The sequence below is a fragment of the Coptis chinensis genome, chromosome 8 (genome assembly GCF_015680905.1).
Source record: "Coptis chinensis isolate HL-2020 chromosome 8, ASM1568090v1, whole genome shotgun sequence".
Lineage (NCBI taxonomy): Eukaryota > Viridiplantae > Streptophyta > Magnoliopsida > Ranunculales > Ranunculaceae > Coptis > Coptis chinensis.
The window spans coordinates 91,442,565-91,456,936 of NC_141463.1; the positions used below are offsets into that span (position 1 = coordinate 91,442,565).

The window sequence follows — 14,372 nt, forward strand, 5'->3', positions numbered from 1 at the left end:
CTTCTCTTTTGATATTTCTTTAATAAAATTGTAAGGGTTTCTGCCACTAAGGGCATCTCCAATGGGGGGTGTAAACCGTATAGAGTGTAAATTTTACACCTCAAATATCAAAAAACTCTCTCCAATGGGGGTGCTAAACCGTAGGTAATAGTCTATTAGCTAATAGAGAGGGTGGGGAATTCCCCCTCTCGCTATTAGTTAATAAAAAGCCCGGACGTCACTTAAAATAACGCCTCGTTTAACTTAAAAACTTCGGACGCCACTTCAACACACGTTTGAAGCTTTATTTTTTAACCTTCGGACGCCACCCAAGTGGCGTCCCAGTTAAATTAAAGAGGGGCGTCACTTGGAGTGGCGTCCGAGTTTAAAATCTATTTTTTTACACTCTTCCATTTGGAGTATAGAGTGTGGATATTTATGAGTTATACAATACTATACAATTAGAGGTGTAAAATCCTAATGGCACCTACGTGGAGCCTAAGTGGAGGTGTAATTTTACACCCCCCATTGGAGATGCCCTAATCTCGCCTCAAATCCTCCATAAAGAGAAAAACAGAGCTTCACTTACTGTCAAAAGGTTGTGACAGAAGCCTGGGAAACCAGCTAACTAGACTAATTGATAAGAGAATTGAGTAGACTAAATAGGTTATCTAACTAATCATCATTGTTGCATACGAGAATTTTTTTAACTTCTATCGATGTATTAAATCGTGGTGACTTTGCTTGCAAATCAAACAGCTAGAACCACCATGGATAACTTGTTTTTTATCTTAAGCTTAGTGAACAAGCAGTTGAGGCGTGCCCTTGCTGGTTCATGAACCACGATGAGGGTCGACCTAGTGTTCCTTTCCCTTTGTTTTGATCTCTAAGCATCAAACTTTGAGAAGGGTGCAGCGATCACCCGCAGTTGAAGTCAATCAAGTGCTCATTTTCCTCTTGAGTTGACAATGGTCATAGTTGGTGTTTTCCTTTTCTCTGAGCATCCTTTCTTTCTTTGACAATCAGAAAGGCAAAGCTATTGTTTTATGGAGTTTCTTAGGTGAATGAGGAGGAAACTTTTATTCCCAGACCTAATAGGGTACAAGATGAATCCCCATTGATGAGGAGGAATAGTACTTCAACTGGTGCAACTATCTCACCTGCGGCAACTGAGAGTAAGCAGCAGGCTTTCTTGCTTACCAGGTAAAAGAAGTGAGAGTGTGAGCCACTCCACATTATTGTGCCATGTTCAGTACTAATCAGGGTCTCTTAAAATAGTTACTAAAAGAAGGCCAGCAGGGTATCAAATCACGGCATATACTCTAAAAGCTCAACCTTACAGAGAGAACAACCGCGGATAGAACCCAGGTGGAATACACCTAAAATTGGGGTGGAATAATCTCAATAAACATTAAATATAAAATGTTCTCCCTCTAATCTTGTTCACCTGTCTTTTTTGTGCAAAATTGCAATCTCTGCTGATGCTCAAAGGGGGGGAGGGGGAGAAACACTAATTATCCTTAGAATTTTATAATATTTTATATAAAACAACATTAGAAGCGGAACATGTATTGATATTTTAAAGGAGGCAGATCACTGAAAAGCTAATACCACCAAACATATCTAACAAAATAAGGACCAAAGAATAAGAAAAAGGGATTGTGAGATACTCTGGTTAGATATAAATACTCCAAAACAAATGAGAAATAATACATGGAAATGGAGAATGGAAACCAAATGAGTGAGCAAGTCCCCACTTCACGATCATCTGTAGTAGCTAATGTTCAAGAAATGGTCAGGAGGAATCCTTCATACGTCCCCGAGAATTACATAACTAACCAAGATGATAGACCCAATTGTTCTCCAGTTTCTTCTGATGTCCCTGTTATTGATTTATCCTTGCTTGATGGGAGGAATGAAGAGGAGCTCAAGAAGCTGGACCTTGCCTGCAAGCACTGGGGATTTTTCCATGTACTTTTGACCAACTAAAATACTTAGCTGCATTATTTATGTTTGTTGCTAATGTCCTTTTGATTAAATGTTAAAAGTAACGTACAGTTCTTTGTCAGGAAAATAAATATCTGAATTTGATACAACTGATGTATGAGCTTCAAATTAGAAGTAGTGATATCATCATAGAACGTGGAATTAAGTGGACTCTATTTTCAGGTAACAAACCATGGGGTAGCAGAAGAAATACTAAATAATATGAAGGATACTACATCAAGCTTCTTCAAACTCCCATTCGAAGATAAAAAGAAGTATGCAACGCCTCCTAATGGCATACAAGGATATGGGATACCTTATGTGGTGCTGGAAAAGCAAAAATTGGATTGGGGCGACGCACTGATTTTGAGTATTTATCCTTCCACCTTTAGGAAACTTGAATACTGGCCTACAACTCCACCAAAACTCAAGTATGACTTCTAATTTATGTCAATAGCTTTTCTTGTGTGAACCGTAATCTTCACATAGCTCATCCTTGTTTGCAGGGATGCTATTGAAACATACTCATCTGAAGTCAACAGGGTAGCTAAAAGCCTACTTGGGAACCTATCTTTGTTGATGGGGATGGAGAAGGAAGCTTTGCTAGCAATGCACAAGGAGGTTACGCAATCTCTGCGCGTCAACTACTATCCAACTTGTAGCATGCCAGATCGTGTACTAGGTGTAAGCCCGCATTCAGATCCAAGCTCCATAACAATATTGATGCAGGATGAGGATATCACGGGATTGCATATTCGTCATGATGGAGGGTGGGTGGCAGTTAAGCCTATACCAAATTCTTTAGTCGTGAACATTGGTGACTGTATTGAGGTATTTACTCACTAGTAAGCTAATACGGCTGTACAAATTTTTGTGTATGTCTGATTTTTACAACTGCTCCATTTGGACTCTTCTTCTGGGACTGAATGAAAAACTTAAAGAGAGAAAAGAAACAAACTAACAGATTCTTTATTACCAGTTTTGGAGCAATGGAAAGTACAAAAGCGTTGAACACAGAGCAGTGACAAACAAAACCACGGCAAGGATTTCTTTTGCTTCTTTTATAATGCCGTATCATGATGTCGAAATTGAGCCACTGGATCAGATGGTAGATCCCCAAAACCCCCTTAAAATTTACAAGAAGATCAAGTACGGAGATTATCTTAAGGAGTCTTTGAAGGAAAAATTGGAGGGGAAAGCGCACACCATGAAAGCAAAATTGGAAACTGTGTGATTATTTTCAGTTAAAATACCATACGTAAGATTTCATGATAAAAAAACTTAAAAGTTGATATATATTGTGTCCCACCTATGTTCTATCACTTGTGCCTCCTCTTGATTTTCATAGAATTTGCCCATTCTATGTAAGTTCGAGTTTATGAAGATATGCAATTTGACAGGATATGCATGCTGGTGATGTATCAAGATCGTTAAGTATGTTTATGGTAATGCGAGTTATCTACATTGTTTTAACACTGCTTCCTACATGTACTTATTATATTCTTTCGTTCTACGCTCCTTCAATCTTGAAGGAGCGCAACTGTTTACACGCTCATCGTAAAGGTCTATAATTTATATACTGTTGTCTTCTCCTTTAGCTGAAGTTTTGGATATCTGTGAACACTTCTGTCTCGTTGTCTCCCTTTTCAAAACCCATCTTATGGAGCAGTGAATGTGAATAAACCATCTGAAAACGTCTCCATATAAATCTAGTGGTAAATATTAATCCATGTAGAACCTAAATCTTGAGCGCGAAAAAATTCTGCGCAGGATTTTGAAGAACGAAATGGGCTCAAGTTTTTATGGTCTGGGCCCGTGAATAATAATACTGTTTCAACTTTCAACTAATTCAGTTAAACCCAATTTCATTCTCTGTATTTTGTTTGAACGAATTATAATGTTAAAACAAATTACTGGCTTGTTTAAGCTGTAGTCAAGTGTGCTTAAGCGGGATAGTCTGGCTTGTCATGGAGAACCACTAAATAGTTCATTAGCACCTAAACCTAAGGAGCTAATTAACCGTACACAAGCTAACAAGCCACTCTTCACATGTCCAACAATGTTATATAATCCAATCTTATGTGATATCCTGTCAGGTAATATATAATCAAGGACATGGCTAACTTCTCCAAGTCACGTATATTCTTCTTCAACATTACCATCCTCATTATATTCATAACATTCCAAATTTGTGCAGCTCGAATTATTGAAGATGAAGGAGATTCATTCGTGAACACACCAAGAGTGGGGAACCATGGCGCAACTCTAATGCATAAAGGTCATGACTGGCAGAACTCCGGATCAAGCCCTATGTATGATATTGGAACTTCACTGCATAAAGGTCATAGCATGCTGCACTCCGGTCCAAGCCCTATCCATGACTAACAATCCTAACTTTATTGTAGGAATGTACTATACAATCTGTGTCGTAGAAGGGTCATTAATTGTTTGATTTATGTATTGTTTATGCCACTTATTTTCTTTCGGTGTAATAATATCAAGAAATAAATTGATATTCTTCTTGTGACAATGTTGGGGTTCAGAATATTTTTTTCTTAAATTAAAACGAGTTTGAAAGAGTAATTTAATCTCTACAAGGAATAAGCCAAAAGGCCCACTTTTCAATTTTAATCATAGTCCACGTGGGTTTTGAAACATTGATAAGGACATTTTTTGACTTATAACTATTAGAAAAATCATAGGTCCCAACTAACAAAGTTGGTAAAACCTTTGGGTGATGATATAATAGATTTGTGGTTCACACCAATGAGTTACTGATCTCGTTTAAAAACAGACTTGCCAAAAAATAATAATACGTTTTAATTATTAATAATAATAGACTTGATTTTTTTAATTTTCCACTCTTTCCATTTTACCTTTCTATGCTTGGTATGCACAGAGTTTGTGCATACATGCACGTTGGTATGCACAAAGTAATATGCACCTTTCCATTTTCTTGTGGTACTTGGTACCTAAGGTGGTATGCACCGACAAATGTGTATACCGGGATACAATTGTCTTTTTTGGACAAGGGTCAACTATTGTCTTTGAGAGTGTTTTTGAAATGAGGGTGATTTTTTAGGTTCATTATTTCGGAATTTTGTCCTTATCAATTTATTTGTCCCCTTTAATCTAATTTGAAATAATAAAGTTAGTGAATAACTATGACTACTAGAATGGTGCACGTGCTACACACGAATTTATACATGCGTGGGGACCTTAGCTACGAAAAGAAAAGAAAACAAATTCTGAATTTTTAAGGGTGATCTTGGACACACCCATAAAAACACTCCCGTACCCCAACTTTAAAATAAATAAATAAAATTATTTAAGACATATTTAGGTTCCTAAATTACTTTTTTTTTATTAGGCGTACCCAAAACAAAACAAGTCATTTACTTATTCTTCTTTCTTTAAAAAAAAATAAAAAATGTTCTTGAATTATTCTCCAATAATTTACCTCGCTCTCTAACAACATTTCTCTCACCAATAAGCATGATTACAAGTCAACAACTAATTATTTTGAATTATGTAGTGCAAGATTACAAGGTCAAGATTTGTGTGTGTGTTTTTTTTTTTTTTTTTTTTTTTCTATTGAAAATCAGAAAATTGGGTATAGGTACACAGCTGCAAATTTCTTAAGTTAAGAAGAAATAGCAAAAAAAAATCGTTTTTCCTCCATAAAAACTGAAATTTGAAATCTGTCTCAAATTTCAGATTGAATTTTACAATTTTGACCTCTTTTATTAGTCACAACTAAAGAAACAACTACCAACAAAAAAAATGCTACAAACTAAATTAGTTGCCAAAAAAGTAGTGGGTTAATCAAAATAACTAAAATTCATCTGAAATCTATAAAATTCCAATTAAAAGTGAGATGAATTTATGGGGAGACCAAAAAAATGTGGAAAACATCAACTTCAAAACCGAAAAAAATGTATGTTGATTACAACTAATTTCAATACAGCATTAGCAATTTAAAATGTATCTCTGATAATTTTGAATAATATGTTTAAACTTTGTTTGATGTAATTCAAATTGTGAAATTGTGGAAGGACAAATGGTTTTTTTTTATAAGACAATTATATTATTTGATTGCAGTACATCTTAGAGCAATACACACGCACCATTGCCAGATGAGTGGCCTCGATTGATGCACACACGTACAATCTGCCACACAGTAGATTTTCGTATTATTTATTGTAAAAGAAATTGACAAAAAAGGAGAAATAAAAAGTTTTAAAAACAATTAATACACCCAAAAAGTGTTTTGTTGTTAAAATTAGAGTAGAATCAAAAAATAATATTAGTATTTTTCTAGACAAAAAGCACACTAAAAAAATTGTCTGAAGCACAATTTCTAATATTAGAAATACCCCAAATGAATTTGGGAAATATTATTGGATTGAAACGGTTATTGGAGTATGACAAAAACTTTAATTAGTTATAGAGTATAAGAGCATCATCAACGCGTTTTTTAATTTGGTTGTGACACATCATCACTTTTAGCAATCAAAAATTTCTAAAACGAATGGTTGAACCAACGCGGATTGGTTAAATTTTGTTAAAAAAATTTGAACGGGTCAAGTTGTCCCGTCCCACTCCAAATTTTTTTTGAAACGGGAGTAGTTGTCCCGTGCACTCTATTAGCCATTTTATTTGAAAACGCGCGAACAATGTTCCAGTAAACATTTGCCCCGCAAGAACTCACCAACATCTCAAAATCCAAACCTTCAATCACCCAATAAAAATTCGATTTTCAACCAAATTTGTTTCTAAATGGATCAACGTCGTCGAAATGGGCGTAAAAGACTATTATCGTGGCTCGGGAGTTCAAATCCTCCGGAAAATGAGAGTGAACTTCATCGGGAAAATGATTTCAATTTTCCACGAGAGATTGAGTATTGTTGATCATCCGACATTGGCTCCTCGATCCGGAATGCATGTTTTAGTGTTTATATAACAATCGACGGAGTAAGTATGAGTTTATGAACGTTGTTCAATTGATTTTGATTTAAAATCGTGTTTAAAATTTAACGATATACTAACCGCTTGTTTGATTAAATGCCTCAATGTATAGAAAATGAGTTCGACGAGATGGAGATTGCCGAGAATTTAAAGACTTAATTCATCTAGTGGAAAGAGGGGAGGAAATGGAGCACGTAAGAGCTCGAATTTTAAACACCTTTTGGTCCATTGATATCGTTAATGCGACATTGATAATATTTGCATTGAATGGTGGCACACCACGTTTTCACCTTCCATGTGGTGAGATTGGTATCACACCACTTGACTTTTACAAATGCTAACGGGTTTAAGTGTGGGCTAAAGAAGCCGGTTTGTTTGATTCAAGTATCGAAGATGATTTTGAAAGGTTGAAGACTCTCGCCTTCGTTGTTTGATGTTGAAGGTAGACTTGTTTGAACAATATGGATGGCGATACATTTTGAACACATCTTCATGCACCGATTGAAAGTATTGAATATTGTTTAGAACATGAAGTTGGCTATATATTGGACCCAAACTCTGCGGAGGAGGATGAGTTTATCGGGATATTTTTGTTATATTTTTTGGGCCAAGTTGGTTTTACAACTGGGGTTCTTTGGTTGGTTAGCATCTTTGGTAGACCTTGATAGCTTGGAAGATTTTGATTGGGAGGTGCTTTCATGGCACATTTATATATTTGATTTGTTTGTACAAACAAATCAAATGGGAAATTGTGGAATTACTTGGATACTACAGGTAATTCAATAGGATTTAACTTTTTAAGATATAAGTTTTATTTTGTTAGTTAAATATTATATAATTTAAATTAATTAGATACACTTTCATTTGATTATTTTAAATACCGTGGTATGAGTATTTGGCTTGCTTAAACCCTATAATGAAAGGATTGGGTTAAGGACTTATGGCCTTAATGGGCTGTTTTGGTCATGCTAGATTAAAAGATGAGGTCCATAATGATCTTCAAGCCGCTAGGATCCAAATAGAGAGCGAAAAGTATGAAATCTATTGTTTGAGTCCGTTAATTTGAGAATATGCATATCTGTCGAATAGTACTCTAATGTCATTAAAAAGATTCATATTGCAAGCCCCGATATATATGCTTGGTTCCTTGGAGATAGGGTGACTATGCAAACCATTGGATATACATATATTCTGCTCCCCACCCACGAGATATGTATGGATGTTTGAAGGAATTTGATTGAACGGTATCGGTTGAGAGTTGGTTTTTTCTGATTATGTTGATGTGAACTCCGGTCTTGATTATGAGACTTATTGGCGGAAAGTTTCTAGGGAAGCCTATCTGCATGGTCCATTGTATAGAGGTGCAAACATGGATGTCGCAACTAGTCGAGTTTTAGGCGAGACGTCCAATTCCCGAACCCCGCAAGTTCCACAAGAACATCCGAGTATATCATGGTTATACACCCCCACCTAGTGATCCATATGACCCATGGTCATACCGCGTTATTAGTTCTCGGGGAATGGAGACCACATTTCACTTGGAGCGTCCGGTGCTTGTGCCTATCTACAAATGGTTTAATGAGGTATATTTATATTTCATTATGTTAATTTAAACACACTATGTATATTTAACTTATATACAATATTGACACAATGCAGAAACGGATGAAAGGCAAATCAACCGGGGGCTTCGAAGCTAGTTTAATTGAGCACACTCAACAAGATATTATGGCTATTTAGGCGAAGAACTTAAAGAAAGAGCAAAACTTGACAAAACGAATTGGAAGCCTTGGTAATTTTATTATATGTTTTACATTTTCATCATTTTTTAATATATATTCAATTTTATATTTTAATTGCATTGTGTTGATGTTTGAAATTGCTTATCATGCAACAAAACAGTATCTAATAAGAGAGGGCTTAAAACGAGAGGAGGGCCGGTCTAACTGCTCCATAGTGTTATATTGCACTATTTTGTAATAATTTAGTTATGTCATTGTTTTTTGTTGGTTGTTGGTTGTTGTTATTTTTTTAGGGTTTGAAATTTTTTTTGAGAATCTTAACGTTTTAGGTATATGAATTATGTTGATTAAACAAAGGAGGCTATGTCCAATTTTTTATGCATTAAATTAATTATTACATTACGAATTTAAATTCAAGACATTACGTTAATTATTACTTAGAATCTATACATGCTTTTATTATGTAGACAAAGAAATTCTCATGTGAACAATCAAGCCCATGTGAACGTGACTAATAAGCCCATGGGCCTCAATTTATTATTCTTCCAATCAATTTATATCCGTTGGCATTATTCCCAAGGGGATCAATTTATATCCGTTGGCATTTATTCCCAACGGATATATTTCTATCCGTTGGGCCTTTGCATATATATTCAAAGTCATTTTCATTCCTCACTTCATTTCATTTTCATTCTCTAATCTTTCTCAACTTCAACTACCAATATGGGATAAATATTGTCCACATTTCTACACTTGAGATTTGTCGTGGTGTAAGGAAGTTGGTCATTACGCTTACTTTGTCCATACATTAACATCAAATGCCCAAACCCCTTTTTGTTTTCATAACTATCAATGATGATGGAACATTGGAAGACAAACTTCTAAAGTGTGATGTTGATGATTGTCCCTCAAATATCAACATCTATCATTCAAAAGGTTGACATACATACCTGTATGTCATTTTTGCAAAAAAGCAGTAGATTTTCACCCTAGGTGTGGCTTGTGCGATCAATGCAATCCTTCAATGTAATATTTGTATTTTGTTTAATTCCTTAGTATTATTGTCTTTAATTGTTTTGCAGTGTTTTTAAGTCCGTAGAATTTTTATAAGATGTTTTGTGTTTTTATTTCAAATTAAGTTGAATGTTTTTCATTTTAGTTGAGTTGATTTGTTTTAATTTCAACTTATAAACAAACACATTTTTCAAGAAAATATACTTTCATTAAAACAAAATACAATTTTATTTAAAGAAAAACATCCGTAAATTAAAAATAGATTACAACATAAAATTTAAATAAATTAAGACGCTTAAAACATAATCTAATACCACCCAAATACATGTTCAAACCCAATTTTACAATTTTTGCAAATCTTCTCAAATCGTTGAACCCAATTTCAAAAGGTAATTTTTGTAAATCTTCTAAAATCGTTCGGGCCCAATGAAAAAAAGCCCAATTTAATAAAGCCCAAAGGTATCGAACTGTTTGAATTTTTTAATAAAAAAACAAAAAAATTTGGACTAAAGTAGTCCCGTCCCATTCTTTGGGATTCTACAAGTTTTCCTTACACCATTTCTATTTTCTTAACCAATTTGACTCGATTTGAAATTCTTATTATAGAAACGATAATTTGACAACGCGTTGGTGATTAAAATTGCTATAAACATTGTCAACTGTCACATTGAAAATCAAAAATAGCAACGCGTTGATGATGCTCTAAGAGTAGTTTTATTGGTGTGTCCAAAATCACCCTTTTCAAAATCCCAAATTTTAAATTGTTTAAAACGCGATATTTTGAAAAACACAGTTTGTAAACGCCGAATTTGGTTACAATTAACTAATTTGAGGTTGACTTTTGATGGAATAAAACTTGTTCTGTTTTTTGCGTAATTCTACATTTCTACCTTATCTTATTTTCTCTCTCCGATGAATCAGATAGACGTCATCATTTTGGCTATCCATTATTTACTTATTATTATTATATTCCACTTTTCATTTCCCAAGAAGAACATTGCCCATAAATTCAACCCAACCTTTCTTCTAATCCAACCAATTTCATTTGTATTCCAAATTGGTAATAAAAATCTAATCTTTATTTCTCTTTACAAACTGTTGACTGTTCATTTGTGTTGGTTAATTAGTCTAAATATAGCTGAAATTTGTGTAAGGCTGTAACTTTGAGCTGGAAATAGATTTTCGTTTTATAGTTTCTGAGATATTTGGGTTTTTGTTTTTGTTTTTTGTAAATTTGTTAACAACAATACTTTGAATTAGGCTCTTTGGTGTTCTGGTGAATACCCATTTGAAATTAAGTTGTATATCATTGACAGAAGAGAAAAAATCTGGGTTCTGGTGAATGGCCTATATTTTAGTTTCGTCTTGACGTATAGAAAAAAAAAAAAACAATTGGTTTTGAGCCAAGAAGATATATAGATTTTGGTGCTTGCATTAGTTTGAAATGGATATTAGTAATGAAGCAAATGTTGATCCATTTTCGATTGGCCCATCAACAATTCTCGGACGCTCAATTGCTTTTAGGATCTTGTTATGTCGTTCGTTTTCGCATTTCAAGAATGAGGTGTTTTTCGTTTTGTGGAGATATTTTTGTAAAGTTAGGAGTACTGTATTGCCTGTTATATCATGGTTTCACCCTAGAAATCCACAAGGGATATTGGCAATGGTTACCCTTATAGCTTTCGTGTTAAAGAGATATACTAATGTGAAACTTAAGGCTGAGTTGGCTTATAGAAGGAAGTTTTGGAGGAATATGATGAGAACTGCTTTGACTTATGAGGAATGGGCTCATGCTGCAAAAATGCTTGATAAGGAGACACCGAAGCTGAATGAATCGGATCTTTACGATGAGGAACTGGTGAAGAATAAGCTTCAAGAACTTCGGCATCGTCGCCAGGAGGGGTCTTTGAGAGATATTATCTTCTGTATGCGTGCTGATTTGATAAGAAATCTCGGTAATATGTGTAACCCTGAGCTTCATAAGGGTAGACTCCAAGTGCCTAAGCTAATAAAGGAGTATATTGATGAGGTCTCAACTCAGTTGAGAATGGTTTGTGATTCAGATTCTGAGGAACTTCTTCTAGAAGAGAAGCTTTCATTTATGCATGAAACTAGGCATGCGTTTGGAAGGACAGCTTTGCTATTGAGTGGAGGTGCTTCACTTGGTGCTTTCCATGTGGGTGTGGTGAAGACTTTGGTGGAGCATAAACTCGTGCCTCGAATTATTGCTGGTTCTAGTGTTGGATCCATCATGTGCTCTGTTGTGGCCACAAGGTCTTGGCCTGAACTCCAGAGTTTCTTTGAGGATTCATGGCACTCTCTTCAGTTTTTCGATCAAATGGGTGGGATTTTCACCGTTGTTAGACGTGTTATGACACAGGGAGCCCTTCATGAAATTAGGCAGCTGCAGATGTTGTTGAGGCATCTTACCAGCAATCTAACATTCCAAGAGGCATATGATATGACTGGTCGGGTCCTCGGGATTACAGTTTGTTCTCCAAGGAAGCATGAGCCTCCTAGATGCCTCAACTACTTGACATCTCCCCATGTTGTTATATGGAGCGCTGTGACTGCGTCTTGTGCTTTCCCTGGCCTGTTTGAAGCTCAAGAATTGATGGCAAAGGATAGAAGTGGTGAGATTGTTCCTTATCATCCACCGTTTCACTTGGGACCTGATGAAGTATCTGGTCCAGAGGCGCGCCGGTGGAGGGATGGTAGCCTGGAAAGTGATTTGCCAATGATGCAGCTGAAAGAACTATTCAATGTGAATCATTTCATTGTCAGTCAGGCCAACCCCCATATTGCACCGCTATTGAGGTTGAAGGAGATTGTGAGAGCGTATGGAGGGAACTTTGCTGCCAAGGTATTTTTTGTTGACTTGAAAGAATCTTTGTATAGATGTTTGGTCCTAGTGTTACGGCCTTTCAGATTCTGTTTTCATGTTTATCTCTATACCAGTTATTAACTTTATTTTTATATTTATACCGTATAGCTTGCTCATTTGACGGAGATGGAGGTTAAACATAGATGCAACCAAGTTCTGGAACTTGGTTTTCCATTAGGTGGACTTGCCAAGCTGTTTGCACAAGATTGGGAGGGTGATGTTACTGTTGTTATGCCTGCCACACTTGCTCAGGTACACTTGAATACTTTTAAAAGTCTGATATGTGGTCATCATATTCAACAAAAAGTATCTACATACTATTAATGGTGTGAGTTAACAAGCTCCTGATGTCTTAAATTTGTATTTCTGTACAGTACTCAAAAATCATACAGAACCCATCTCATGGGGAACTCCAAAAAGCTGCAAATCAAGGGAGGAGGGGCACTTGGGAAAAGCTTTCTGCCATAAAAGCCAACTGTGGTATTGAGCTTGTACTGGATGAATGTGTTGCACTTCTCAACCATATGCGAAGGCTGAGAAGGAGTGCGGAAAGGGCTGCTGCATCTCATGGGTTAGCCAGCACTGGCAGGTTCAACGCTTCTAAAAGGATTCCTTCATGGAACTGCATTGCTAGAGAGAACTCAACAGGATCACTTGAAGAAGACTTCCTTAATGATGTCGCAGCTTCATATCATCATGCTGGGGGAGGGAGCACAGGAGGGTCTTCAGGGCGGAATTCGCGTGTACACCGCAATGCACACGATGGAAGTGATAGTGAGTCAGAGAGTGTGGACCTCAATTCTTGGACAAGATCTGGCGGCCCCCTAATGAGAACTACTTCAGCAAATATGTTCATTGACTTCATCCAAAACTTGGATGTTGAAGCAGAAATTAGCAAACCCTGGATGAAGGAAGATGAGACCAGAGGATTGATGCTTCGTCCCACACCAATTGTAGTTCCTTCACTTTGTAACAGCTCCCGGGTGACTACCCCAGATAGATGCTCCAGTAACACAGACTTTGACCAAAGAGATGATCGTAGTAGAGCCTCCATGACCCCAGCTAGTATTACAGTGTCGGAAGGAGACCTCTTGCAGCCTGAAAGGATTCATAATGGGATTATATTCAACGTTGTGAAGAAGGAAGATCTAAGCCAATCCAGTAGGAGTCGTGACTACGAGTTTTACCAAAGCGCATCCCAGAGTCCAGAAGCAGAGTGTGTGCAAATCGAATCTCTAGGGAAGGAAATGGAACCAAGCTCAGCATCTGAAAACGGAGATGACGAAGATCATCATTATGTTCATGAAATTGTCTCACACCCTCCTGTTTCATCTAATAATTCGTTGGACTGTTCTGTTACTGATGAATAACGATGCAATTGTTAGACACCCAAAATTTAAGGTTGTCCTCAGTTTTCACGTAAATCAGGTGAAGCTCATTTCATTGGCCCATTTCAGGCCACTGGCATCTGGGATGGATTTGTCAGCCTCCCAACTGCACGAGAAATGCAAGTCTTGCTGCCAGTTTGTTTATACCCAGACCTGATCTCAGCATGTATTTTAGTTGTAATTCTATGTTTTAGATGTAATTTCTCATTACAAAAGAAGTTTTAGCTTAAATATATCTCCCTGGTAGTTCAGATCAACAATGGGCATTTTAAGATGTCCCACATGGAAGAAGGATCCAAGTCTCATAGCAGAAAACACATGGCCACGGAAAAAATGTCCGTGGGCATCATGAATGTCTTTCGATAATAATAATATAATAAATTAAAAGAGATGTCGGCTTCCACCGACCGT

At 36.3% G+C, this 14,372-nt stretch overlaps 2 protein-coding genes across 3 annotated transcripts; both read left to right on the forward strand.

Annotated features, from left to right (window-relative positions):
- The first annotated feature begins 1,677 nt into the window (after positions 1–1,677).
- On the forward strand, positions 1,678–4,467 carry LOC147484316 (protein LATERAL BRANCHING OXIDOREDUCTASE 1-like). 2 transcript variants are annotated; one of them, XM_086581244.1, is made up of 5 exons: positions 1,678–1,950; positions 2,149–2,396; positions 2,472–2,796; positions 2,945–3,004; positions 4,163–4,467. In XM_086581244.1, exons 1-5 carry the CDS (start codon positions 1,693–1,695, stop codon positions 4,196–4,198), a joined length of 927 nt encoding a protein of 308 aa, XP_086437370.1. In that variant the 5' UTR covers positions 1,678–1,692; the 3' UTR covers positions 4,199–4,467. The 2 variants fall into 2 exon arrangements, with proteins under 2 accessions (XP_086437370.1, XP_086437369.1); XM_086581243.1 differs by lacking the exon at positions 4,163–4,467 and having other exon boundaries at positions 2,945–3,382.
- Positions 4,468–10,532: 6,065 nt separating this feature from the next.
- SDP1 (Patatin-like phospholipase family protein) lies at positions 10,533–14,218 on the forward strand. Its single transcript, XM_086577563.1, has 3 exons — positions 10,533–12,552; positions 12,682–12,825; positions 12,948–14,218. The coding sequence occupies exons 1-3, from the start codon at positions 11,134–11,136 to the stop codon at positions 13,941–13,943; spliced, it is 2,559 nt and encodes an 852-aa protein (XP_086433689.1). The 5' UTR covers positions 10,533–11,133; the 3' UTR covers positions 13,944–14,218.
- The last annotated feature ends 154 nt before the right edge of the window (positions 14,219–14,372 follow it).